At 44.0% G+C, this 25742-nt stretch overlaps 1 protein-coding gene across 1 annotated transcript; it reads right to left on the bottom strand.

The window, feature by feature from the left end:
• Positions 1–1092: 1092 nt before the first annotated feature.
• Positions 1093–23744, bottom strand: LOC124147212 (peroxidase-like). Its single transcript, XM_048381510.1, has 15 exons — positions 23729–23744; positions 22864–22916; positions 21908–22049; positions 20720–20849; positions 19660–19862; positions 18032–18214; positions 16988–17060; positions 14177–14283; positions 12696–12797; positions 10634–10747; positions 7444–7604; positions 5949–6493; positions 4397–4566; positions 2590–2683; positions 1093–1741 (listed from the first exon to the last, which is right to left on the bottom strand). Exons 2-15 carry the CDS (start codon positions 22900–22902, stop codon positions 1426–1428), a joined length of 2379 nt encoding a protein of 792 aa, XP_048237467.1. The 5' UTR covers positions 22903–22916; positions 23729–23744; the 3' UTR covers positions 1093–1425.
• Between the last annotated feature and the right edge of the window lie 1998 nt (positions 23745–25742).

Genomic DNA, 25742 nt, shown 5'->3' with positions numbered 1-25742 from the left:
ATAACCAACTAAATGGGGATTGTGTGGCCAAGTTGTTCCCCGATTGCGTGTTATGCTGTCCTGATGGTGTGGAACGTTGGTCTTGCTTTCAGTCACTGGTTTGCATGGCCAAGACTGGATCAGGCCATGTGTTGCTGGGAAACTTGCAGTTGCAGTGCAGGAAAGACTACTGGCCCCATGAAGACCCCGGGCAGAATGGGTGGTAAGACTTTGGGGTCAGGTGGTCAGGCTCACTGACTTGGTCAATGCACCTTATATCCTAATTGTATGGATCGATGCTCATCCTGTAAATCACTGGATTGTCTGGTCCAGACCTGATTATTTATGAGGGTCAAATAGTTGGAATATTGCCGAGTGGGGTGAAAAAAAACAAAGAAAAGACTGTGGTACCATTCAGTACTGCTAGGACAATAGCATTGTTAGCACTAAGAACCTTTTGATTTACTATATTTTACGCACATGGCGTTTCCTATGTTTCAGTCTTTCACCGGATAAACTTTTAGAATGTCTTGTTATAAAGGGGGTAACTGATTATTGATGGATAATTCGTGAACGAATACGGAAGTAAATGATAAGCAGTAGTTTTTTATTATGCCTAGTGATAGCCGAGGGTTTAAAGCGTTCGTCAGAACAAAGACCCAGTTTCGATTCCCCACATGGGTACAATGTGTGAAGCCCATTTCTGGTATTCCCTTCCCGTGATATTGCTGGAATAGTGCTTAAAGCCGCATAAAACCCAACTCACTTATGATATAAGGTGTATTAGTAGTGCAGTGCGGCATTGATTAAAACAACTGATTTTCTAAGTCATGAAACGACTAACGGGACCGGGATCGGGCGGTCAGGCTCGCTGACTTGGTTTGATGCATGTCATCATATCCCATTTGCAATTGCACATGAAGTCAGTCACAGGATTGTCTGGTCCTGATTTGATAAAATACAGACCGCCGTCATGTACTAGAATACTGTGAGGAGTGCGGCGTTAAACAACTTACAAACAAATCTAACTTCGCCTCGTGGATAAATACATCGACGACAAGTCGTTATACACCCATCGTATACCAAATCTAAACAAAGGCAAAACACATTTACTTCACAGTACTAAGTTTATTCTGAAGAAACTTTCGAAATAAGTTCTGTTTTATACGATATCAACCACACAATTATGAAATACCATCTAGAAATGTCCTGGAGATCACTCGTTTTCAAGTGAATCTCTACAAACAATTTGTATTTTACCCTTAATGCACACAGTTTATTCTATATGATTGTATATTGAATTTAGATCAATTATTTTTTAATATGCTTTCATTTGAACCTTACTATAATTGAAGCCCAAGAGTGGTTATCTTTGGCGTATATTATTTCGTTATTTGGTAAATGGTATAGCACCAAGATACACGCCAAAACAGAATGGTTACCAATTTAAAATGTCGACTTTGGACAAGTTTTCCATTGCGTAAAATTGCCCGAGCATTTGCACGTTCTGCTTCGTTCTTCAGAACCGTTGATACAGGTACCCCACGTACCCCATGTATTCCAGTTGCAGGAATCCCCACAAGCCTCGCTGTGGGCATTCAGTCCGTCACATCCTGCAAAGCAGGGCGAGCAGGTTCTGGTCTTGGTGCGGATATTGTTCAGACAGGGTGACCACTGTGTCCAGCTTGACCAGCTGCCGTCAGCCTCCCGCCAGTGCTCCAGGCTGAGTGTGGGAATACTATCGCAGTCCACCAATGTTGAACTGGAAGGAAAATTATTAAGAGGTGAATTAATGTTCAGACGCATGGTTCAGTTCAAAATGCAATATACAGGATTTGATATGAATATTTAGTTTGCACCATAATCAAGATCTATAGTGTGATAAAACGGGTCTTACATTGCAAAGTGCAACAAATCACGGGAGCACCTTGATTAAAGTCATGAAAAGATTGGGAAAATATCTGTTGACAACGAGTTGGTGATGCACATGCTTTGCAAATCCAGCATTCGACCGAAATCAGCACGACAGTTTGCGAACCGGATTTCGATTTCGTTGCGCGATTTTGATTGGACTATGCACAGACTCGTTAGTCCAGCCAAAATGTAACTCCGTAATACCAGCCTATTTGGGCAAGGGTGGAAACTGGACTTTTATAGTTAGTTAACTCTCTTGCCTCGGGAAGATGGACTAGTACAAGCAGCCACATACAAACGTGCATGCATGCGCGTCGCTATATAAGTGCAATAATCTTGTACGCGACGTTTATATCAGTTGTAGCAGGATCACTCGGGGTACATGGGGTTTTATTTATAAGAGATATATTCCCCCACTGAGAAATGTATTCCCCTACGAGGCGGGATTCACAGTATTGTATCAAGATCATATGGACCAATCAGATCTCATCATTCTGACATGGAGGTATGATGAACCCTACCTCACCTCACCTCACCTCACCTCACCTCACAAAAGGTTTGGTTCAACAAAGTTGCATGTTACCACGTGCCTCTGGCACGAACATAATGTCTGTCAAAGTTCATTAAGGAAAATACTTCACGTTCACTCAATGTTGACAAATCTCTACCTCGAAAGGATAACGGATGAGCAAGTACCTCTTTATGAAAGCCTGGGCCTGAAGTTGCTCTGTGTTGGTGCCATGGCAAATGACAAGTGACAAAGAGACCTTCCGTATCTCCCCCAGTTGGGCTGGAGAGGTTAGCCACCATGGAAGACAATAGGAAAATATATGTATGACATAAGACAACTCACCATACATCAAGTGAAGACTCATTCATCCTGCTAACTAAATGTACAATTGCACTCACATTTTATAAACACATGCTCATGACATAGTCGTAATTGTACAACAGACTCTGCTGTAATCGCCCGCCTCCGTGGTCTAGTGGTAGAGCGTCCGCCCGGAGAGCAGAAGGTCCGGGGTTCGATCACCTGCCGCGTCATACCAAAATAAGTTAATTGAGGTACTTGTTGTTACCCTGTCTAACACTCGGCATTAGGAGGCTAAAACAAGGACTGGTCGGCTCGGAGTCAGTATACTGTGTCTGAATGGGGTATTCAAGTCAAACTGCGGCATGGTATATCAGTGTGCTAGCACTATTTATCGGCATCAGTCCGGACTAGTACAAGCAGCCACACACACGTGCATGCACGTCGTTATATAAGTGCAATAATCTTGGACGCGACGTTAAACCCATGATTATTGAAAGGGTTTCGTCGCTTCTATTTGTACGTGTCTCGTTTCCATTCGGCTGATTCATCCGCTAACAACATGAAACCGGGGTTATTGAGTGAGTGAGTGAGTGAGTTGGGTTTTACGCCGCTTTTAACAGTATTCCAGTTATATCACGGCGTGTCAGCTAAATGTGGGAGGAAAGCCCGAAGTGATGCAGGTCTCAGACGTTTACCACTTCGGTGAAACCCACGAGCACAGGTATGGTGCTGGTAAACCTAGAAACATAATTGGGGCAAACCGGGATTCGAACCCACAATCATAGGTTGCTGGCCCAAGGGACGCAACTCTGCACAGCGAATCGCGGCGCCTTAGACGACTGGGCCACCCGTGCCCCCCCCCCCCCCCCCCCCCAGGGTTATTGATATTACATGTCGTAACTGCAAGCCGCATACCGCCAAATCCCTCCTCATATAGTTCCTACAACATGATGGGGCCGTTTTTGAAAACAGGTTAAGCTGAACGTAAGCAGGTATTGTTACTTCAGTATACTTTCACGTGAAACAATTGTAAACGTTTCATGTGTTGTGTAGCTCTCGTGTGTTGTTTTCTTATTAACGCCGCACACCATTTCAACTGTATGACGGCGGCCTGTAACTAATCGAATCTGGACCAGAATATCCAGTGATTGACACTATGAGCGCTGTTCCACGACGTCGGGGTACACAATCAACCAAGTCACCGAGACTGACCACCCTGCCCTTTACTTGCCTCATGCGTCGTTCGACAGTGACGTGCAAATAATTCCAACATGGATTCTTTCAAACGTTTCCCGAGATGACCTACAAGGGCTAAGATTGCGGCGTGCCGAGCAAAGGACTGAATAATCATTGCTTAGCGTTTTCCGCTTGGTACTACATAGACCTCGAACTCGTATAGAAATGCGACCCGTAAAGATCCAGGGTAGAATAGGTCTTCAGCAACCCATTCTTGCCATAAAAGGTGACCATGCTTGTCGTAAGAGGCGACTAACGGGATCGGGTGGTCAGGCTCGCTGACATGGTTGATGCATGTTATCGTATCCCAATTGCGTGGATCGAGGCTCATCATGTCTGGTCCAGATTCGATTATTTAAAGACCGACGTCATACAGCTGGAATGTTGCTGAGTGGGTCGTTAAACAACAAACAAGCAAACAAACAAGCAAACAAACAAGCAGAAATGCAGTACCTGGGGTGAACCTGACGTAGTCGTTGTCCTCCTCAAACCAAAACCTGTCTCCAGTTTTGAGAGCTTGGAACTGTCGTCCTAGTAAACATGCAAGTGTGGGGCCCACCAGCCCGCCAGAAACAGGGGTCTCCGACATGGCTGCCGTGAACAGGTCGATGTCATTGGGAGACCTGTAAAACATCACCGTCAGATATATCTTGATATGGATACATTACAAGTGATTCCATTTCATTTGATTGGCTAATCAAGAGATATTTGCGTTCATGTTCATATCGAAATGAACTAGGCCCACTAAAGGACTTCTGTTTCCTGATTGGCTGGAAATAGAATGGGGGGCTTTTTTTTATTATTGCCCTGAACAATGTCATTGATTTCGAACAGTTAATGAATAAATAGGCAGTCTGTGAATTTAATTTTGGCGTTTTTATTTATAATATTAATGATTGACTTCAAAATGTTTTTGCGATCATGGAGGTGTACACGTAAAACCGGTGTGCACATACAGTGCGCGTAATTGCACGCGGGTTTTACGTGTATGCATATTGTACCTCCATAAATATTGGTTGGTGGTTTAACGCTGCACTCAGCAACATTCCAGCTATATGGCGGCGGTCTGTAAGTAATCGAATGTGGACCAGACAATCCAGTGATTGGATCCACGCAGTTGGGATATGATGACATGCATCAACCAGGTCAGCGAGCCTGACAACCCGATCCCGATAGTCGCCTCTTACGACAAGCATATTCGCCTTTTACGGCAAGCATGGGATGCTGGAGACCTATTCTACCCCGGATCTTCACGGGTCCTTTCAGGTCCCTGACTATATTTAGGCTATATTTAGCCGTGTGTGGAGCGTACGTACATTACCAGCAGGAAATGAAAGAAAAAAACCCGTGCAGATGTAGTATTTAATGCGCTATTGACCAAGTTCCCTGCTCAACGTAACCCCTCTCAGTCACCTGACTGACGCGTCCTACCCGGATTGTAACCACGTGATGAAAACTCGGTGATGTTTATCGCTAGCAAAATGGATGTTTCTTGAAAAGCGCACCCTGCAAGTTTTGCCATTACTGTAAGCAATATTGCTTATCGGCGGAATGGCTTGTTTTCATATTATAAGTAATCATCGCGATATTTCGTGATTCTAGTTCACGCGGCGAGGACTGAATGTGACCCCCCATGAGATAAGGGACCTTATGAGTGAAAATCACATTTTTACTTCTCATTATATTTTAAAACTGCAGTATCTTAGGTCGATTCATGGCATCAAACATTTGGACTCATTGTAACTGTTTATGTAATAATAGCAGTCTTTAGATACATCTGATTAATTGAAAGTAGACATTTATGCTTAAAGGTTTTGAAGTATTTTTCATATTACACTACGAACTAACGAGCGAGAAATAAGATATTTTTTGTACAGTTCGCAAACATGGCGAGTTTTACTGAAATAAGATGACGTCAAACGTCTTTATGACGTCACAGCACAATTGTAACGTACCACCCATGAGGTTCCTGTTCTCCTGGTGGGTCACACAGGTTTTTACTCACGAGTAGATAGAGGCCAGTTTGAGGCGCACGTCGTATGGTATCTCTGTGATTGCCATGATGTTGGTTACTTGCGACAGCCCACAGAACCTCCTCCAGTACCCGTATCCCGCCAGGCCGTGGTCCCGACCTCTTTGGACGTTCAGGGACGCCAGGTCCAGTTTGTTCCCCGCGTCGTCAGGGAACAGGTTGTTGGTCAACTGGGAGGTCATGAAGCGGTCAACCAGCTGGGTGCTGTCACGTGCAAGACCCCGACAGAAGCTGCCCACGGTCCGGCCAGGCTGGTTCAGGAGGATGTCAGTGTTCCCGAAGCTGGTACTGAGGACGGTGTTTCCAGCATCCACGCCACTCGCATCGGCATTGCCAAGGAAGTCGTTGACCATTGTGTGACCGACCCTGAAGGCGGCAGTGGAGAAGGCGTTGCGAATGCTGGCGTCAACGGCAGGATTGTACACGTTGGCGTAACCCGACGTCGTGGACGTTAGACCGTACTGAGTCATTATTGTAGGGCCCAGCAGAATAGGAAGGTATTCGGTATATGTGATGACCTGAAATGTCATTACATTCAAACATATTTTTATTCAAATGAATCTGGATCGTTAAAAAAGCAAAGAAGGCTTTTGTTAATACCTCTCCAGGACAAGTTATTTTCATGAAGGCATTTTACAAAACAATAAATGAAGACAAACTGAATACTTTTAACAAAAGCAAGATCATTAGGGTTGGGTTTTACGCGGCTGTTGGTAGCAGTATATGTGGCAAGGTTATAGTTTTATGATTGTTAGAGGCAGCAGATTGAAGCGCACGTAAAATGTCAATTACCGTTGTATCCAGATATATTTTTTACTGACGGTTTACGACAACCAGCGTACTTATGAGTTCTGCACCTTTGCGTATCGACACTGGGATAGACTTTGTTCAAGAAGTTCCTAGAATACTAGCTGTATTTATATAAGAGAGAGACGAGGACGATTCGAGGCCTTCTACGATCTTATCTACTTGTCCAGTGCGGACGCGATAACTCTCTGAAAGCGCCGACATTTCTGCCTGCTTCCAAGACTGCTGCTTTCTGGATTCAAGAACGGACAACTCCCCCATACAAGACATTCAACAGCTACAAATTCTGGACATTCGTGACTGCACCTATTATGTAATAGAAGACCCGTGAAAAGCCGGGTTAGAATAGGTCTTCAGCAACCCATGCTTGCCGTAAAAGGCGACTATGCTTGTTGTAAGAGGCGACTAACCGGATCGGGTGGTCAGACTTACTGAATTGGTTGATGCATGTCATCGTATCCCAATTGCGTTGATCGATGCTTATGATGTTAATTCTGGATTGTTTGGTCCAGACTCGATTACTTATTTACAGACCGCCGTCATGTAGCCGGAATACTGCTGAGTGCGGCGTTTAACAACGAACAAAGAAATTTAAAAGGGCCTGTAACTGATAGCACGCCTCATCACTACCTGTCACACTCCAATGCAGAAAAGCACAAACCTGGATGCTAGCCCCGATAATCCTCCTCGTCTCTTGGAACAGTTTCTCATCTCCCCAGTGGCAGTTCAACCTTTTCAGATCCGTAGCCACGAGGTTGTGAAACCGCAAGAACACCGTCTGCATGCTCGTGAGGGCTGGGTTCTCGTTCACTCGTTCGTCACCTGCACACATATACACAGTAAAAAAAGTGTTGCACCCTCTATACTTTTTCATGGAGGGGTGTTTTGAAAGGGTGTAAAGATAACCGAATTAATATTATAACCAGGATTTCGTGTATACCAACAAACCAGTGTATTGTCTATACAATGAACTTAAATGGGGTATGCCATGACCTTATGGCATGTAATAATCTCATGCTGAACTTTTACGAAAAATGAACGAACAACGAAGACGCATTAAGTATGGTGACATCTCAATAATTTTTAGTGACCAAATTCATCCAATAGGGTAAGAATGTCATATGGAGATTTGACGAACACAGTAAGTCAATATCGAGAACTTCCACCAATCACTTGGATCACAGCTTGAAGTCTTCGTCTCATACTCCTCACCAGACGTTGGAATCGCTGCTGCCACTCCTCGTGTAATGCTGCTTCCAATTCACGCAAGTTCTGTGGAGGAGGGTCCCGACGATAAATCAGGCGTCCCAAAATGTCCCATACATGTTCCAGAGGACTCATATCTGGACTCATTGCTGGCCATGGAATCTGCGTCAGAGCATTGTTGTGGATAACCTGGGTCACAGCTCGTGAACGATGTGGTCTGGCATTGTCATCCATGAATATCGGTCTAGTGGCCAGTGGATGATTGTCAAAATGGGGCACCACAACTGGATTCAGCACCTCTTGGATGTAGCGCTCCCCTGTCAAGTTGCCTCGTATGGTCACTAAATCAAGCTTACAATCAAATGAGAAGCATCCCCAGACCATAACAGATCCACCTCCATATGGTACAGTTGGCATGATGTTTCTTGCAGTATAAGCTGTTCCAGGACGCCTCCATACTCTCACTCTGCCATCCACAACATGCAGAAGGAACCTGCTTTCGTCCGACCAGTGGACTCTTCTCCAGGACCTCAAGTTCCAGTTCTGTCTCAGTCTACACCAGGCTAGACGTAGTCGTTTGTGGTTGTCTGTGAGTTTAGGTCGCTTGATAACCCTTCTGGACTTCAACCCTGCAGCTTTAAGACGATTTCTCACGGTCTGGGTACTGAACTGTTGACGAGGAAGCCAAAGACGTTTCAAGGTTGTGCTTGTAGCAAATGGATGACGCCTTACCACCCTCAACAACGCTCTGTCATCTCTAACTGTGGTCTTACGTGGTCTGCCAGAGGGTCTGCGATTCCTTACATCATTAGTTTGTGCGTGTTTTCTGACCAAACGGCTTATTGTTGAGTAGTGATGTCCGGTTCTTCTGCCAATCTCCTTGAACGAAAGACCTGCTCCATGAAGGCCAATAATCTGCCACTTGACTGCTTCTGACAATCGTCTACCCGGCATTGTGGGTTACAATAAACTGGGCTGTCAGAGAACATCTTTTATAGGCGATGTTGAGCTTAAGAAGATACTGCAATCTGCAAATGTCATGCACCATGCAATTCACGTGCTGATTGCTACGTTTTGGTGATCATCTTCCCTCCGAAAACATTACACATTTAACATCAGATCCCCAAGGAATACCTACCATTAAAACCAGAGTCGGGCGTTTTAAATGTTGTGATGTATCAAACGTATTAATGTGGGGGTGCAACACTTTTTTTACTGTGTATATATCAATCAGTGCTGGTCTTTGTGTTGTGAGGTTTGTTTGTTTGTTTGTTGTTTAACGCCGCACTCAGCAATATTCCAGCTTTATGACGGCGGTCTGTAAATAATCGAGTCTGGACCAGACAATCCAGTGATTCACATCATGAGCATCGATCCACACAATCGGGATACAATGACCAAGTCAGTGAGCCTGACCACCCGATCCGTTAGTCGCCTCTTACGACAAGCATGGGTTGCTGGAGACCTATCCGGATCTTCACGGGAACATCAACACATAATAACAAAATACGTCCGTGACATATAGTTAGGAATTTGTTAGTTGTTTACGAATTTTCGCCCAAACAATTCAGTTCTGTAGGGAAAATTAAAAACAAATATATTCTGACATGACAAAGCAGGGTAACCGGATGTGGCTAGAGTTACTCCCCCTTACTGATACTTGCAGAAGCGAATTTCTATTATGGCAACGTCGTCCCTCTACTTTGCGAGATTCTTGAGATACATTGTTTCTTCCATAATTTAGTACGAAGTATTTTGGGTTGGCAGTGATAACAAAAGCGACCACAGAGGGCAGTCCCGACAGCCGGTCCTTGTGCTGCTCCGGCGGCAAACATGCAATTATGTATACTGAACACTGTTTATATACTGTATATTTAATCTATCTGAACTCCACTGTCAATAAGCATTTACATAACCTAAGTGGAACCCTAATAACTCCAGATGGCTTTTGCTTAGTTACTGGATTCGCGGGCTCAAAATTTGAAATGCAATGAAAAAAATTCAGGTGATGTTTGATTGTGTAAAATCATTGTAATTTGAAAACAGTTAAATTTGTGGAAGTGTTGGTCGCTAAAACAAATCTCATACAGTCAGCCCAGCTATATCATGGCAATCTGAAAATAAAGATAGACATTCCAGTGGTTAACCCCACGCCATCGGGACTTGGAGCCACACATTTGGCCAGCTGATCACACACTGGAGTCCCAGCCTACGTGGTCTAGTGGATAGAGCGTCTAACCTGAGAGCGGAAGGTCGGTGTTCGATCCCAGACCACATCATACCATATAAACGTTGAAAGATGGTACTTCTTGTTTCCCTGCCCGGCGCTTCGATTAGGGTGGTAAAATTGGTCGGCTCGGTGTCAGTATGCTGTGTCTGAGTAGGGTATTCATGTTAAACTGCGACATGGGCTAGCACTATGAAACCAGCATTAGTCCGGACTAGTACAAGCAGACAGACAGACAGACACAGACATACAGACAGACACGTGCGCGCGCCGTTGAGCCCCATGCCAACTCATCTCACACACTGAAATCCCCCTGTGCTTAATTCAGTCGGCTAATATACCGTATTGGGGCCCTAACGCAACAATACAAAACTGAGAACATGGATTATGGAACTGAATGTCACAATGTATTCCTCACCTGCCTGGAAACAAAACGCATTCCCAGAGTTGGTCACACAGTTAGGAGCATCTGTGGCCGATTGTTTGGGCAGGAGGGTTCTACCTGTGGTGGAGGTGTACGTTCGCAGCAGTCCTAGAGAACAGACATGACAGTTTCCAGTGAACTGAACGTATACACAACTCTGTAGGTCACAGCAACGCGAAACAACAGGGGTATCTATTTACAAGCGAAACAAACAAACAAACAAACAAACACTTATTTTTGTTATGCAAATTGTGTGAGTGGCGGGTGCTACCGGTGCTTGCCTTTTAGCGAACCCGTCATCACTAATTTGAAGTGATCAATGCATTTTTCCCAGTCTGTTGTATTTTAGCTCAGTGGACTGGCGATGACGTATTATATCTATTTGTGTGTGTGAGTGTGTGTGTGTGTGAGTGTGTGTGTGTGTGTGTGTGTGTGTGTGTGTGTGTGTGTGTGTGTGTGTGTGTGTGTGTGTGTGTGTGTGTGTGTGTGTTGTGTGACTCAGCACTCATCAATATTCCTGTTATATGACGGCGGCCTGTAAATAATCGAGTCGAGACCGGAAAATCAGTGATTGATATTATGAACAATGTTCCACGGGGACGACGCAATCAACCTAGTCACAGAGTTCAAGTCGAATTTTTCAACCAGCATAGATCGGTTGGGACCAGTTCGTACCAGGTATCTCCAAGGGGCCAGTATACCATAATGTGCACGTATACGACCGGACCCGTGAAGATCCGGGGTAGAATAGGTCTTCGGCAACCCATGCTTGCCGTAAAAGGCGACTATGTTTGTAGTAAGAGGCGACTAACGGGATCGGGTGGTCAGGCTCGCTGACTTGGTTGATGCATGTCATCGTATCCCAATTGCGTGGATGGATGCTCATGAAGTCAATCATTGGATTGTCTGGTCCAGAGTCGATTATTTATAGACCTCCGTCATATAGCTGGAGCATTTCTGAGTGCGGCATTAAACCAACAAACAAACAAACAAACATATATACGACCGGAGACACGAAAGTGTCTTGATCTGAAGCAGGCTATGTATCCGGGTGAACTTAGCGAACACCTGGTGTCATCACTGATTTCCAGTGATCCAATGAAATATTTTACACTACTCTTTTGCCTTTTACGACAGCTGGAATCTGTTTCGACGGATAATCGAGACTGAATTCTCTCTGGCGTTGACATTTGAATTTACATACGTACACAGTGAATCTCAGTTGTCTCGAACTCGAGGAAACCCGAGAAAACATTCGATCCACCTATTATGAGGTTTTATTTTCGTTCTGGAGGTTTTACTTTGAATGTAAAACCTCAAATCCCAGATTTAACCAAGTAACTTAAAAAATGACTACAAGTAGCAATTCAAAATTTTAATTCAATTAAAATTGAAAGTCATGTGTACAGTGAATGAAGACTGGGTAACAAAATGAAAGTCGTCGTCGCTCATCTTTCCACTTCAGAGTCTCTGGTGAAAGGACAGCGAGGTTTCAAAACACGTGCTTTTAAACAAGTGCTTATCAATGCTGCACAATTTGCACGTGAAGTAACTGCTAGCCGTTAGGTCACAACTACCTCTATGTAACAGTTGGATTGTTTCAAGTCGTAAATCTTGTAAAGCAAAAGACACCTTTTAAATTTGCGAATTTTCGTTTTGAAAAGTTTAAAAGAAGTGGAATATTGCAACACAAACATTTAGAGACCGAAGATTTCACTTTCATTTAAAAGTAAGTATTTTAGTTGTGTTTTGTTGTTGACACATCCAAGTGCTCTTGACCGCCTGGCAAGTCAGCGAATTTCACGTGCAAGCTATGATATCACGTCTTCAAGGAAGCGCTATAATGAAGCGCCTCATTTATAGATGCTCGTTATAACATTTAATCAATTTAAACGGTTTATAAGTATGGAAAAACACTTTCCCTCGGTTTTGGTAGACAGAGCATGCCCTGGGGATGCTCTGTCTACCAGAACCTCGTGAGCGTGTTTTCTCCAATCCTTAACACAGTGCAGCATGGTTCATGATCATGATGTCACGGTGACAGTGATGTCCCTACCTTTCTGAAACGTCCTGAGACTGTTCTGTTGCTGTTGGGTGGAGCCGTACACTTGTGAGGCGTCGAGGTACGCCGTCAGCTGGTTTAGCTGCTCAACCGGTGCTGAGACGAGAGATAGCAATGTTTGTAAACGAGAAAAACCAACCTTAATGTACATTCTCTTTGAGTGTGAAATTGTAAAACATGTCTGCAACAACCTCGCAAAATGGATCAAAGACAATACTTGAACAGAACTAGCATGTTCAAAATTGACAATATTTTAGGATATCAAGAAAAACTGTAAATAAAGTCTTTAAATAATCAACTCGGACCAGACAATCCAGTGACAGACATGATGCGCATCGATCTACGCAAATGGAATGCGATGATATACATCAACCAAGTCAGGGAGCCTGACCACCCGATCCCGTTAGTCACTACTTACAACATGGATCGTCATGCCTAGATCTTAACGGGATGCACACTTACGACAATGGATACGGTGGACAAACTGATGAATTTGTTATCAGAGGTTATGTGATGATTTGAAAGTACCGTTACGAATCTGTTGACGAAACAGCGAGAGCAACAAGATCTTAACTGTTATACAGATATCTATGACAACACACGAAGGAGTTACGTAAGTGAGAATGTCAGCGAGGATAACATATAACCAGGTGTGAACACCAGGAACCTCTTTCCCTGTACGTGACACATCGTCACTGTGACGAGCGAACGCTCAATCCCCTGTACCACCTCAGCCCTCATGTACCTGCTTGACAGTTGGCATTTTCCACCTGTACGCGACACGCTCAATCCCCTGTACCACCTCAGCCCTCATGTACCTGCTTGACAGTTGGCATTTTCCACCTGTACGTGACACGCTCAATCCCCTGTACCACCTCAGCCCTCATGTACCTGCTTGACAGTTGGCATTTTCCACCTGTACGTGACACGCTCAATCCCCTGTACCACCTCAGCCCTCATGTACCTGCTTGACAGTTGGCATTTTCCACCTGTACGTGACACGCTCAATCCCCTGTACCACCTCAGCCCTCATGTACCTGCTTGACAGTTGGCATTTTCCACCTGTACGTGACACGCTCAATCCCCTGTACCACCTCAGCCCTCATGTACCTGCTTGACAGTTGGCATTTTCCACCTGTACGTGACACGCTCAATCCCCTGTACCACCTCAGCCCTCATGTACCTGCTTGACAGTTGGCATTTTCCACCTGTACGTGACACGCTCAATCCCCTGTACCACCTCAGCCCTGATGTACCTGCTTGACAGTTGGCATTTTCCACCTGTACGTGACACGCTCAATCCCCTGTACCACCTCAGCCCTCATGTACCTGCTTGACAGTTGGCATTTTCCACCTGTACGTGACACGCTCAATCCCCTGTACCACCTCAGCCCTGATGTACCTGCTTGACAGTTGGCATTTTCCACCTGTACGTGACACGCTCAATCCCCTGTACCACCTCAGCCCTCATGTACCTGCTTGACAGTTGGCATTTTCCACCTGTACGGATCTGACGAAGTCCATGCAGCTGTTGTTGAATGACGGGTCGCCATGGGGGATCATGATCGGAAAACACTGGGGTCTGGCGGGTAGAGAGGGGGACAATATACTGTTGTAATGTTGTAACCGTCACAATGCCGTAATAATGTTGTTACCGTCATAATACCGTAATAATGTTGTTACAGTTATGATACCGTTATGATGCTGTCACCGTTATAAAGCAGTTTCCGTTATAATACCGTATTAATGCTGTTATCGTTATAAAACCGTTTTAATGCAGTTTCCGTTATAATACCCTATTAATGTTGTTGCCGTTATAATACCGTTAACATGCTGTTACCGTTATAATACAGTTATGATACAGTTACCATTATTATACCGTTATGATGCTGTTACCTTTATAATACCGTTATGATGCAGTTTCCGTTATAATACCGTATAAGTGCTTTTACCGTAACTGTTACAATAACGTTATAATGCTGTTACCGTTATAATACCGTATGCTGTTAGCTTAATAATACCGTTATAATGCTGTTACCGTTATAATACCGTATGCTGTTACCGTTATAATACCGTTATAATGCAAAGGATTACTACAGTCCATAGCCACAAGCATAATTAATTCTTGAAAACACTAGGGAAATCCTTTGGGTCATCCTTTCAGGCAAAAATGCGGGGTTTTTTTACGAACTAACTGGATATTGCGCCAATTCTGATGAGATTTTGTTGATGCTTGTCGATGTTAAATTTAGGGATGAAAACATCTTCCCCCATCTCTCACCCCCTATTCGCTTCCTTTTTGTACTGTATTACCAAATAGTTCCCAAAGAAAGCAAAGGGGTCCTTCCTAACTTTAATTATTCTGCTTTGACTTTAAAAATTTACTTCAATGAATTGAAAACCTGATCACACAATTCGTAACTAATTATAATTGACAATCCCGAACATCATCTATTATTTAATACAAACATCACAGTTGTATATTACATTTTATTACGTTTAGTAATATATGTCAACAAAAAACAAACGTCAAAGATATTTACTTTCCAAATCGGGATAAGTTTCATCTTGTTTTCTCAGTTTGTTTATTAGCGTCGTCCTCGTTCACAGTGCAGAGTTGCGATCTTAGGCATGCCAGAAACCGATTTCTGCAAGTTCGAAATTCGGTCAGGCCTGATTATTTTGTTTCCTCCTCACCATAGCCTTACCATGGGTTTCACAAAAGTGGTAAACACCCAAGGCCTGCATCACTTCGGGCTTTCCTCCCACATTAAGGTGACACGCCGCGATATAACTTGAATACTGTTCAGAGCGGCGTAAACAAAACTCAGCCCTTACCTTGCACTCAGTCTTGCTTGTTTGAACGCCACCCTGGGTGATGCACAGCAACTGACGCCTTACCTTGCACTCAGTCTTGCTTGTTTGAACGCCACCCTGGGTGATGCACAGCAACTGACGCCTTACCTTGCACTCAGTCTTGCTTGTTTGAACGCCGCCCTGGGTGATGCACAACAACTGACGCCTTACCTTGCACTCAGTCTTGCTTGTTTGAACGTCACCCTGGGTGATGCACAGCAACTGACGCCTTACCTTGCACTCAGTCTTGCTTGTTTGAACGCCACCCTGGGTGATGCACAACAACTGACGCCTTACCTTGCACTCAGTCTTGCTTGTTTGAACGCCACCCTGGGTGATGCCCAACAACTGACGCCTTACCTTGCACTCAGTCTTGCTTGTTTGAACGCCACCCTGGGTGATACACAACAACTGACGCCTTACCTTGCACTCAGTCTTGCTTGTTTGAACGCCACCCTGGGTGATGCACAGCAACTGACGCCTTACCTTGCACTCAGTCTTGCTTGTTTGAACGCCGCCCTGGGTGATGCACAACAACTGACGCCTTACCTTGCACTCAGTCTTGCTTGTTTGAACGCCGCCCTGGGTGATGCACAACAACTGACGCCTTACCTTGCACTCAGTCTTGCTTGTTTGAACGCCACCCTGGGTGATGCACAACAACTGACGCCTTACCTTGCACTCAGTCTTGCTTGTTTGAACGCCGCCCTGGGTGATGCACAGCAACTGACGCCTTACCTTGCACTCAGTCTTGCTTGTTTGAACGCCACCCTGGGTGATGCACAGCAACTGACGCCTTATCTTGCACTCAGTCTTGCTTGTTTGAACGCCACCCTGGGTGATGCACAACAACTGACGCCTTACCTTGCACTCAGTCTTGCTTGTTTAAACGTCGCCCTGGGTGATGCACAACAACTGACGCCTTACCTTGCACTCAGTCTTGCTTGTTGAACGCCGCCCTGGGTGATGCACAACAACTGACGCCTTACCTTGCACTCAGTCTTGCTTGTTTGAACGCCACCCTGGGTGATGCACAACAACTGACGCCTTACCTTGCACTCAGTCTTGCTTGTTTGAACGCCGCCCTGGGTGATGCACAACAACTGACGCCTTACCTTGCACTCAGTCTTGCTTGTTTGAACGCCACCCTGGGTGATGCACAGCAACTGACGCCTTACCTTGCACTCAGTCTTGCTTGTTTGAACGCCACCCTGGGTGATGCCCAACAACTGACGCCTTACCTTGCACTCAGTCTTGCTTGTTTGAACGCCGCCCTGGGTGATGCACAACAACTGACGCCTTACCTTGCACTCAGTCTTGCTTGTTTGAACGCCACACTGGGTGATGCACAACAACTGACGCCTTACCTTGCACTCAGTCTTGCTTGTTTGAACGCCACCCTGGGTGATGCACAACAACTGACGCCTTACCTTGCACTCAATCTTGCTTGTTTGAACGCCACCCTGGGTGATGCACAGCAACTGACGCCGCTACCGTAGGCTCCTGTAAGACAGCGGATGGTTGTTACATGGGTGGCTACAGTGTGGGGACACTACGGCTGACCGAGTGGTCGATGTTGCGATACATTTCACTTATCCATTTCCCGATGAACATACACCACAACACGGTATATATCAAGACTTGACATTCGGTCATAAATATAAGGTTTAATAATTAAAATATGAATCATATTGAGTGAGTGAGAATTGTTTTACGCCGCTTTTAGCAATATACCAGCGATATCACAGCTGGGGACACCAGAAATGGGCTTCACACATTGTACCCGGGTCATCGGCTACCCCACCGCCCCTGAATCATATTGAACCATATTTTAACATTAGATAACCTGCCGGGCAAAAGAAAATATACACCCATGCCTGCTGGAGGCTAAATATGAGACAAACAAAAAGTTTATTCGATGGTGATGTATTTGATACGGGTATCATAGTTGTGTTTTAGACTTTTTTCATCCGAGTAACGTTTTGACAACATTTGTTATTTTTTGGTGAAATCCTTTTGTCAAGTGTATACTTTCTTTTGCCTGACAGTTTAGTTCCTTGTAGGTAGATCAACTTCGAGTGGTCAGCATTAGGTAGGGGAAAGGTAAACATGTAAACATGTAAATATGTCTACCATTGGCTTGATACAGATACCAGGTCGATAATCATGATAATGATTTCAATATGTCAATAGCCCCCCTACTAGACAGATCAAGCACTTTATCCAGGAAAATCGCTTGGTTAATGATTTTGAAAGGTATCAAATATTGATGGCTTTTACTAAATCGTAAACAAAGGTCAGAGTTGATCAGCCCGCATTCACATGACGACGACGCCATCTTTCTTGCCTAGGGAGACTAGACAATAAAAGTGACAAAAATCAATTCAATAGTCATAAGAAATCTCTGCTCCATTGTATGATTAACGACTGTATGACAAGCGGGTGTTAGTACTTAGCAGTTTCCCCCGACTTACCCAGCTGCACGGGCGTGAGGGTGACGTCGTGGTCAAGGAACTGACCCCAGGTCATTAGCATGAGCGTGAAGTTGTCACTGAGTGTGGCCGGGGTCGAGGCCTCGTGTATCGTGGTACTGACCAGACGGGCACTGGGCAGTTCACTAACACCGTCCGTGGACATGGTTCGCGGGGACGCAATGCCTGGAAAAAGACAGGATGTCATACAAACTCTAACTGAGGTCAGAGAGAGTGTGTGTGTGTGATTCTCATACCATCCGTTTAAAAACCCATTGGTCTATCCGCTGCTTTCTCAAATGATAGGGGGGCACGGGTGGCCCAGTCGTCAAAGGCGCCGCGATTCGCTGTGCAGAGATGCGTCCCTTGGGCACGCCAGAAACCTTTAATTGTGGGTTCGAATCCCGGGTCGCCCCGATTATGTTTCTAGGTTTGTCAGCACCATACCGTGCTCGTGGCTTTCACGGAAGTGGTAAACGTTTGAGACCTGCATCACTTCGGGCTTTCCTCCCACATTAAGCTGACACGCCGCGATATAAGTGGAATACTGTTAAAAGCGGCGTTAAACCCAACTTACTCACGCAAATGTAAAGTAGATAAACGTTTTTTGAGAAAAACAAAGAAAGGGATTAACATACGTTTCTTGCTCTGGGCTCTAGATGTCTACCAATCCTCGTCAGGATGTTTTCAAAACGTGCAAGCAATTGATCAAATATCCATTCAGTACCCCACGAAGTTGCAAAGACCCTTGTACCATTCATTGTGGAGAACAATAAACGACGGAGCTTGGTGCATGTAAACAAGTTGCAGAGAACATTCCACTTGCATCACCAAAAGTATAAACACTCACACAGTATAAATACACACTACTAATAGAGTTCTAATATTTTTTCAGATACTTTACACAAAAGAAAGTTTTGTCACAGACTAAAAGTAGGGATGTATTTTAAGTTTGAAAAAGGGATGTATTTTAAGTTAGAGGCCATACCCGTAACAGTTGGCTCGTCAGTAAGAACAATGCGGGGTTTGGCGATACTGATTCACGAAACGGACAGAAATTCGAATGGTCTCTTTCATAAACCTATACAACAAATGCACAGCTGTCAGACCACCCGTGAAGATCCGGGTTAGAACAAGTCTTCAGCAACCCCTGCTTGTCGTGAGAGGCGACTAACAGGATCGGGTGCTCAGGCTCGCTGAGTTTGTTGATGCATGTCATCGCATCCCAATTGCGTGGATTGATGCACATGATATCTATCACTGGATTGTCTGGCCGAGACTCGAATATCTACAGACCGCTGTCATATAGCTGGAATATTGCTGTGTGAAAACAAACAAACAGCACACAGCTGTCAATCGCCTGATAATATTAAGTTTGTCCTGCTAATGATGTAATGGCCCCTTACCTTCATTTCGTAAAAGACGACTAACGGGATCGGGTGGTCAGGCTCGCTGATTTGGTTGATGCATGTTATCGATCCCAATTGCGTGGATCGATTTTCATTATGTCAATCCTGGATTGTCTGGTCCAGGCTCGATTATTTACAGACCGCCGTCATATAGCTGGAATATTGCTGAGTGCGGCGTTAAACAACAAACAAACCAACCTTCAATTCAGAAGGTGCGCTTACCATCGCCGTACCGCGGCTCCATGAATCTCCGGAAGGGGATGAAGGACTCGCCCCAGTTTGGGTTGAGGAGGTTGTTACATCGTCCATTAGCCGTTCTGAATGGGTATGTGTTCTCACAACACACTGAATTGTTCCCACAGTCCAGATGGGGTCCGAACCCGCTAAGCAACAGATCACGTACATCCTTGTCGGGAACAGAACGACTGAAGCAAATAACGTGACAGAAATGAAACGTGACAATTTTGGAATAGACCCAGACAGCGGAATAAAACAAATAAACTACATTGGGAAATAAAATAAGTTCTACCATGAATTTCGAAATGCTATCAAATCGACAGATGACAACTCTACAGTGAGTGAGTATGGTTTTACGCCGCTTTTAGCAATATTCCAGCAATATCACGGCGGGGGACACCAGAAATGGGCTTCACACATTGTACCCATGTCGGGAATCGAACCCGGGTCTTCAGCGTGACGAGCGAACGCTTTAACCACTAGGCTACACGACCGCCCCGACAACTCTATATTGAATGCACAGTTGGTATGTTTACTGAACACAACGCGTTATATTTTAAATATGTTCCAAAGGATTAAGGGTAATGTTTTTAGAATTAACATATTTTATTTAGCGAACGCGTATATAGCTTCTTGGAAAAGAAGGGCAATATCATGTGATCACAATCCGGAGAGCCATCATCCTTTACCGTATTGCATATAACGCTTCCAAGGAAATGTTTAGATTGTTTCAAACTTGGTTTGTTTGTTTGCTGCTAAACACCGCTCTCAGCAATATTCCAGCTATATGACGGCGGTCTGTAAATATTCGAATCCGGACCAGAATTTCCAGTGATTGACATCATGAGCATCGATCCTCGCAGTTTGGATACGATGACAAGCACCGATCCCGTTAGTCGTCTCTTAAGACAAGCATGGGTTGCTGAAGGAAAAGGGTGGGAGGGTAGGGGCACCCTGCGTTGTCTTTTGATCCGCCTATATTGTAAATAGAAATGGATAATAACATAACTGAAATATTGCTGTTATAAATATCTTATTGGCTTACAGTTTCACGGCTTCATCGACAGAGAGAGTGAAAATGCGATGATGCTCCGCCATCTTGATGCTGTTCCCCAGAGTAGCTGTGACCTGTCGGTGCTGTGCGGTGGTCGACCCCGCTACCAAATCATCCACACCTACAGCAAACACAGGAACATTGCTGCTTCATTGTCTGATTTAGACTATCCGAAAAAATAGATTAAAAACATGAAAGAACGATCTCGATTTAGACACGATGTGGATACTACGCATGTTTTTTTAAAAGGGGCGTTGATTTTGGGGCACTCCAGATTAGGGCGGAGTGGGCAAGCAGTCAAAAGCGCCAGGCTAGCAAGCGCCAGGTGCTGACATCTTAAAACTATCCTGTCACTAACACGAAACGAACTAAGATGTCAGAATATATTAAATTTTCGGGTCGATGAGGTAGTCTTGTGGATAAAGCGTTGGCTCGAAGTACCGGGTTTCGATTCCCCACATGGGTACAATGTGTGAAGGCCATTTCTGGTGTACCCCGTCGTGATATTGCTGTAATATTGCTAAAAGCGGCGTAAAACCATACTCACTCACTGTATTCAACTCTAACCATGTCCCTCAGTACAGGAATACATTGTTGACTCGAAGTACACTTATCGAATTACGTGTAGTTCGAAACAAGTAGGGTGCATAATGCATATATAAGTTTCATATTTAACGAGTTTTCACTGTACATTATTTTGTAATTTTAAAATTTCCTGCAAACTTCTAATAATGTTCTGCTTGTTCACTTGGGTTAAACGTTCCTCCACCGTTATCTGGACGTGATAACACTGGGCGATTTCAACTAAGGACATGTTTAGCTGTGGAACTAATTAACATTAAAAAACATATTACATTTCAAGTGAAACCATAATGATGCTACTGTTCTTGCAGTTGACGCTGATCCATGATTCACACGTCACACTGAACGTGCTTCTTAAACAAGTAAAGCTGACGCAACTATAGGTCATTATACAGAATGATAAAGAAAATATATATCAACCATGACATGTAAAATGAAAGTCTAAGAGAAATTATGTTTCAATCGTAAAATGGTTTACGTCATGATTTTTCCCATCATGTACACTGTAAAACTTGGTTGAACTGGGTTTAGAGTTGAATGTTGGTATAAAATGTAAATGTATACATGTAAATGTAAATGATTAGGCAAAATACTTACCAGATTTGTAATAATCACGCGCTTCCGATTCTTCAATGAGCATGCGTTCATACGCCCGACTCTCACATACGAGCCAGTCTTTGTCTGTCATGTAGTACTTGGCTCTTAGTTCAGCTGCATTACGTGGCTCCCCTCCCAGAACCAGGTCTACTGTCGCCAGGGTAACAACCAGAGCTAGCATGGCGTCCCGTAGGTCTACAGCAGATAGAACAGTCGGAATTAGCTGTCATGTAGCATGACATGGCTCCACACCCAGAACCAGGGCTACTGTCGCCACACTCACAACCAGAGCTAGCATTGCGTCCCGTAGGTCTACAGCAGATAGAACAGTCGGAATTAGCTGTCATGTCGCATTACGTGGCTCCCCTCCCAGAAACAGGGCTACGGCCAGGATTACAACCAGAGCTAGCATGACTTCCTGTAGGTCTACTGCAGATAGAACAGTCGGAATTAGCTGTCATGTCGCATTACATGGCTCCACACCCAGAACCAGGGCTAGTGTCGCCACACTCACAACCAGAGCTAGCATGGCGCTCGAGTACGTCTACTGCAGATAGAACGGTCGGAATTAACTGTCATGTAGCATTACGTGGCTCCCCTCCCAGAAACAGGGCTACTGTCGGCAGGATTACAACAAGAGCTAGCATGGCGTCCTGTAGGTCTCCAGCAGATAGAACAGTCGGAATTAGCTGTCATGTCGCATTACGTGGCTCCCCTCCCAGAAACAGGGCTACGGCCAGGATTACAACAAGAGCTAGCATGACGTCCTGTAGGTCTACTGCATATAGAACAGTCGGAATTAACTGTCATGTAGCATTACGTGGCTCCCCTCCCAGAAACAGGGCTACTGTCGGCAGGATTACAACAAGAGCTAGCATGGCGTCCTGTAGGTCTCCAGCAGATAGAACAGTCGGAATTAGCTGCCATGAAGCATTACGTGGCTCCACACCCAGAACCAGGGCTACTGTCGCCACACTCACAACCAGAGCTAGCATGGCGTCCCTTAGGTCTACAGCAGATAGAACAGTCGGAATTAGCTGTCATGTCGCATTACATGGCTCCACACCCAGAACCAGGTCTACTGTCGCCAGGATTACAATCAGAGCTAGCATGGCGTCCCTTAGGTCTACAGCAGATAGAACAGTCGGAATTAGCTGTCATGAAGCATTACATGGCTCCCCTCCTAGGAACAGGGTTACTGTCGCCACACTCACAATCAGAGCAAGCATGGCGCTCGAGTACGTCTACTGCAGATAGAACGGTCGGCATCAACTGTCGAAGCTCATTATGAAGTTCATTTGTAGCGGATGCTTAACTTCGAGATTTCAATACATTCGAGACTACGGAGTTCAACTAAATGAACTGTATTGCATAATAAAATGTTATAATCCCCAGTCATTCTGAAGCAAGCCAAAGACATCAGTGGAATACAGAACGTTCGTAAGAAAGGTATCTCTTTGTGATTTTCGCGTATCAGCTGAATATCTTCGAAAATGTACCCGAGAGGTTTATTCCCTTTTGGAATATAAAAATATTTACGATCAACATATAAATGTTTGCCAGATATGTCCCATAAACACACAAGGCGAAATGCTTATCAAAACGTTACTGGGCTGAAAACAGTTTATAACACAACTGTGATACCCGTATCAAATACATTATTATCGAATAACCATTTCTTGTTTGTTTAATTTTTAGCTGTCATCAAAGTTAGGTGTATATTTTCTTTTGCCCGTCAGTATATCAACATTATCAACTTGTCTCATTATGTAAAGAAATATAGGACATCATACAGGTATAGCCAGCACTTCTTAGACTTACCTGACGGTGTTTCCCAAACCAGACTGTTTAACGATTGTGTTCAAGCCTTTTTATACAATAGTTCATTTTCTGTTAAAACATGCCCAATCAGAAACGACATCATTCATATCAATTCATTTCTAGTTCATGGCTACGCCCTAACATCGCAGTCAATTTAATTTGTCTTGTACGTATACGCCCTTGTAATATTTATATAATTGGCTCAAATGTTTGTTGGTAGTTTTTTGCATCAATAGTGTCTTCTTATTAAGGGGTTGGTGGGGTAGCCTTGTGGTTAAATCGTTTGGTCGTCACGCCGAAGACCCGGGTTCGTTTACCCACATGGGTACAATGTGTGAAGTCAATTTTCTTGTGTTCCCAGTCGTGATATTGCTGGAATATTGCTAAAACGGCGTAAAACCTCACTCACTCATTTCGAGGGTTTTAGCATGTCACAACAATGACTCTCTGATTATACAAGGTGTAGACGCTAACTTAAAACTGACGCAACTATAGGTCATTATGCAAAATGATACAGAAAATATATATCAACCATGACATGGTTTAAGTCAGAGAAATCCATCAAATATATTGAGTCCGGTAGAATCAACAAATTCTCACGATTTCTTCATTACGGATCAACGAGCACAGATATGGAGCTGACAAACCAAGGAGAAGCAGGGGGAATCTGAATTTCGAACTGACGATCATCGGATTCTAGAATGCCTAAAGAACACAACTGTATAAATATGTAAGAGGAGCAACTCTGAAACCATCATATAGTAGTGTCAGTTGCTGTTGACATGTTCATTAGAACAAGGTTTGTTTGTTTGTTAGTTTACCGCCGCACTCAGCAATATTCCAGCTACATGACGGCGGTCTGTAAATAATCGAGTCTGGACCAGACAATAAAGTGATTGATGTCATGAGCATCGATCCACCCAATTGGGATACGATGACATGTTTCAACCAAGTCAGCGAACCTGACCACCCGACCACGTTAGTCGCCCTCTTACGACAAGCATAGTCGCCTTTTACGGCAAGCATGGGTTGATGGATACCTATTCTACCCCGGATCTTCATGGGCCTAGAACACGGTAAAACATCATGGGGGGATATTCGTCACCCTCCCTGGCATGGGTTTTAAGGGACATGCACACAATATACCATTGTACATTTTTAAACTGTAGATGCTTTTTCGGGTGTTTTGTGCAACATTTTCACAATGAAAGTATTTACAATTTTTCAGTTTTTATTTCCAGCACAGTACACTCCGTAGCTTCAACACAAATACTACACGGACTGGTTTTTGATGAATTCAGCAAAGAGTTCCTTGATTTCCTGTGTAAATTGACCATAAACATCCCGGATGTGTGTACGCTCATTCAAGAAAGGGTTATAAGAGTACTGGTAACGGGATTGTTGAAGCTGTGCTCCCCGCAGTGTTTAATATATACATGAACGCACCCCTCTAACGATGCAGTGACTATATCGTTTTATACATAATTTATGTTCAATAAAACCCAAGAATAATCATATTTAACATTTGCTTCGCTTGTGTCCTTTGAACAAGACCTCTTATGTACTGTGCCACGTATACGGGAATTATCACAGATATTGTGTATATGTTGCTTATTATATACGTTAAGATTTGAAAATATACACGGAAATATACTTTACTCGACTGTAATGTACAACGAACTCGTTATTATTTCTTGTTGATGCGATTTTGATTTCATTTAATAGGCTTAAATTACGTGTTTCAACTTCATTTTCTTTTGCATTAAAGCAATAAAGAAGTTGAAATCCATAAGTCAACCCTGTTTTTAGATGTAATTTAAAGATAAACCCATGTTTAAATACTTGGACTAATACACTTGACATCCTATTGACTGACAAAACCAAATGATGACATCTCAACAACAATATCCCGTTACTCTCATTCATAACTTTCAGAGCTACATATACATTCTACAAAAACGTACATCTACAATAAATAATGACATATCTAGTACCATGAGGTTTGTTTTACAAA

Source organism: Haliotis rufescens, unplaced genomic scaffold, assembly GCF_023055435.1.
Source record: "Haliotis rufescens isolate VD_foot unplaced genomic scaffold, xgHalRufe1.0.p SCAF_39, whole genome shotgun sequence".
In the NCBI taxonomy this organism is placed as follows: domain Eukaryota; kingdom Metazoa; phylum Mollusca; class Gastropoda; order Lepetellida; family Haliotidae; genus Haliotis; species Haliotis rufescens.
The sequence above is the reverse complement of the archived record's forward strand: the minus strand, read 5'-3'. Positions and strand labels throughout refer to the sequence as shown.

Coding starts and splice junctions, on each gene's coding strand:
- LOC124147212 (XM_048381510.1), bottom strand. CDS start 22,902: ATGCTAGCTCTGGTTGTGAGTGTGGCGACAGTAGCCCTG. Junction 22,050..22,863: donor GTGTGGCGACAGTAGCCCTG/GTTCTGGGTGTG, acceptor ACAGTAGACCTG/GTTCTGGGAGGGGAGCCACG. Junction 12,798..14,176: donor AAATGCCAACTGTCAAGCAG/GTACATGAGGGC, acceptor CTCTCGTCTCAG/CACCGGTTGAGCAGCTAAAC.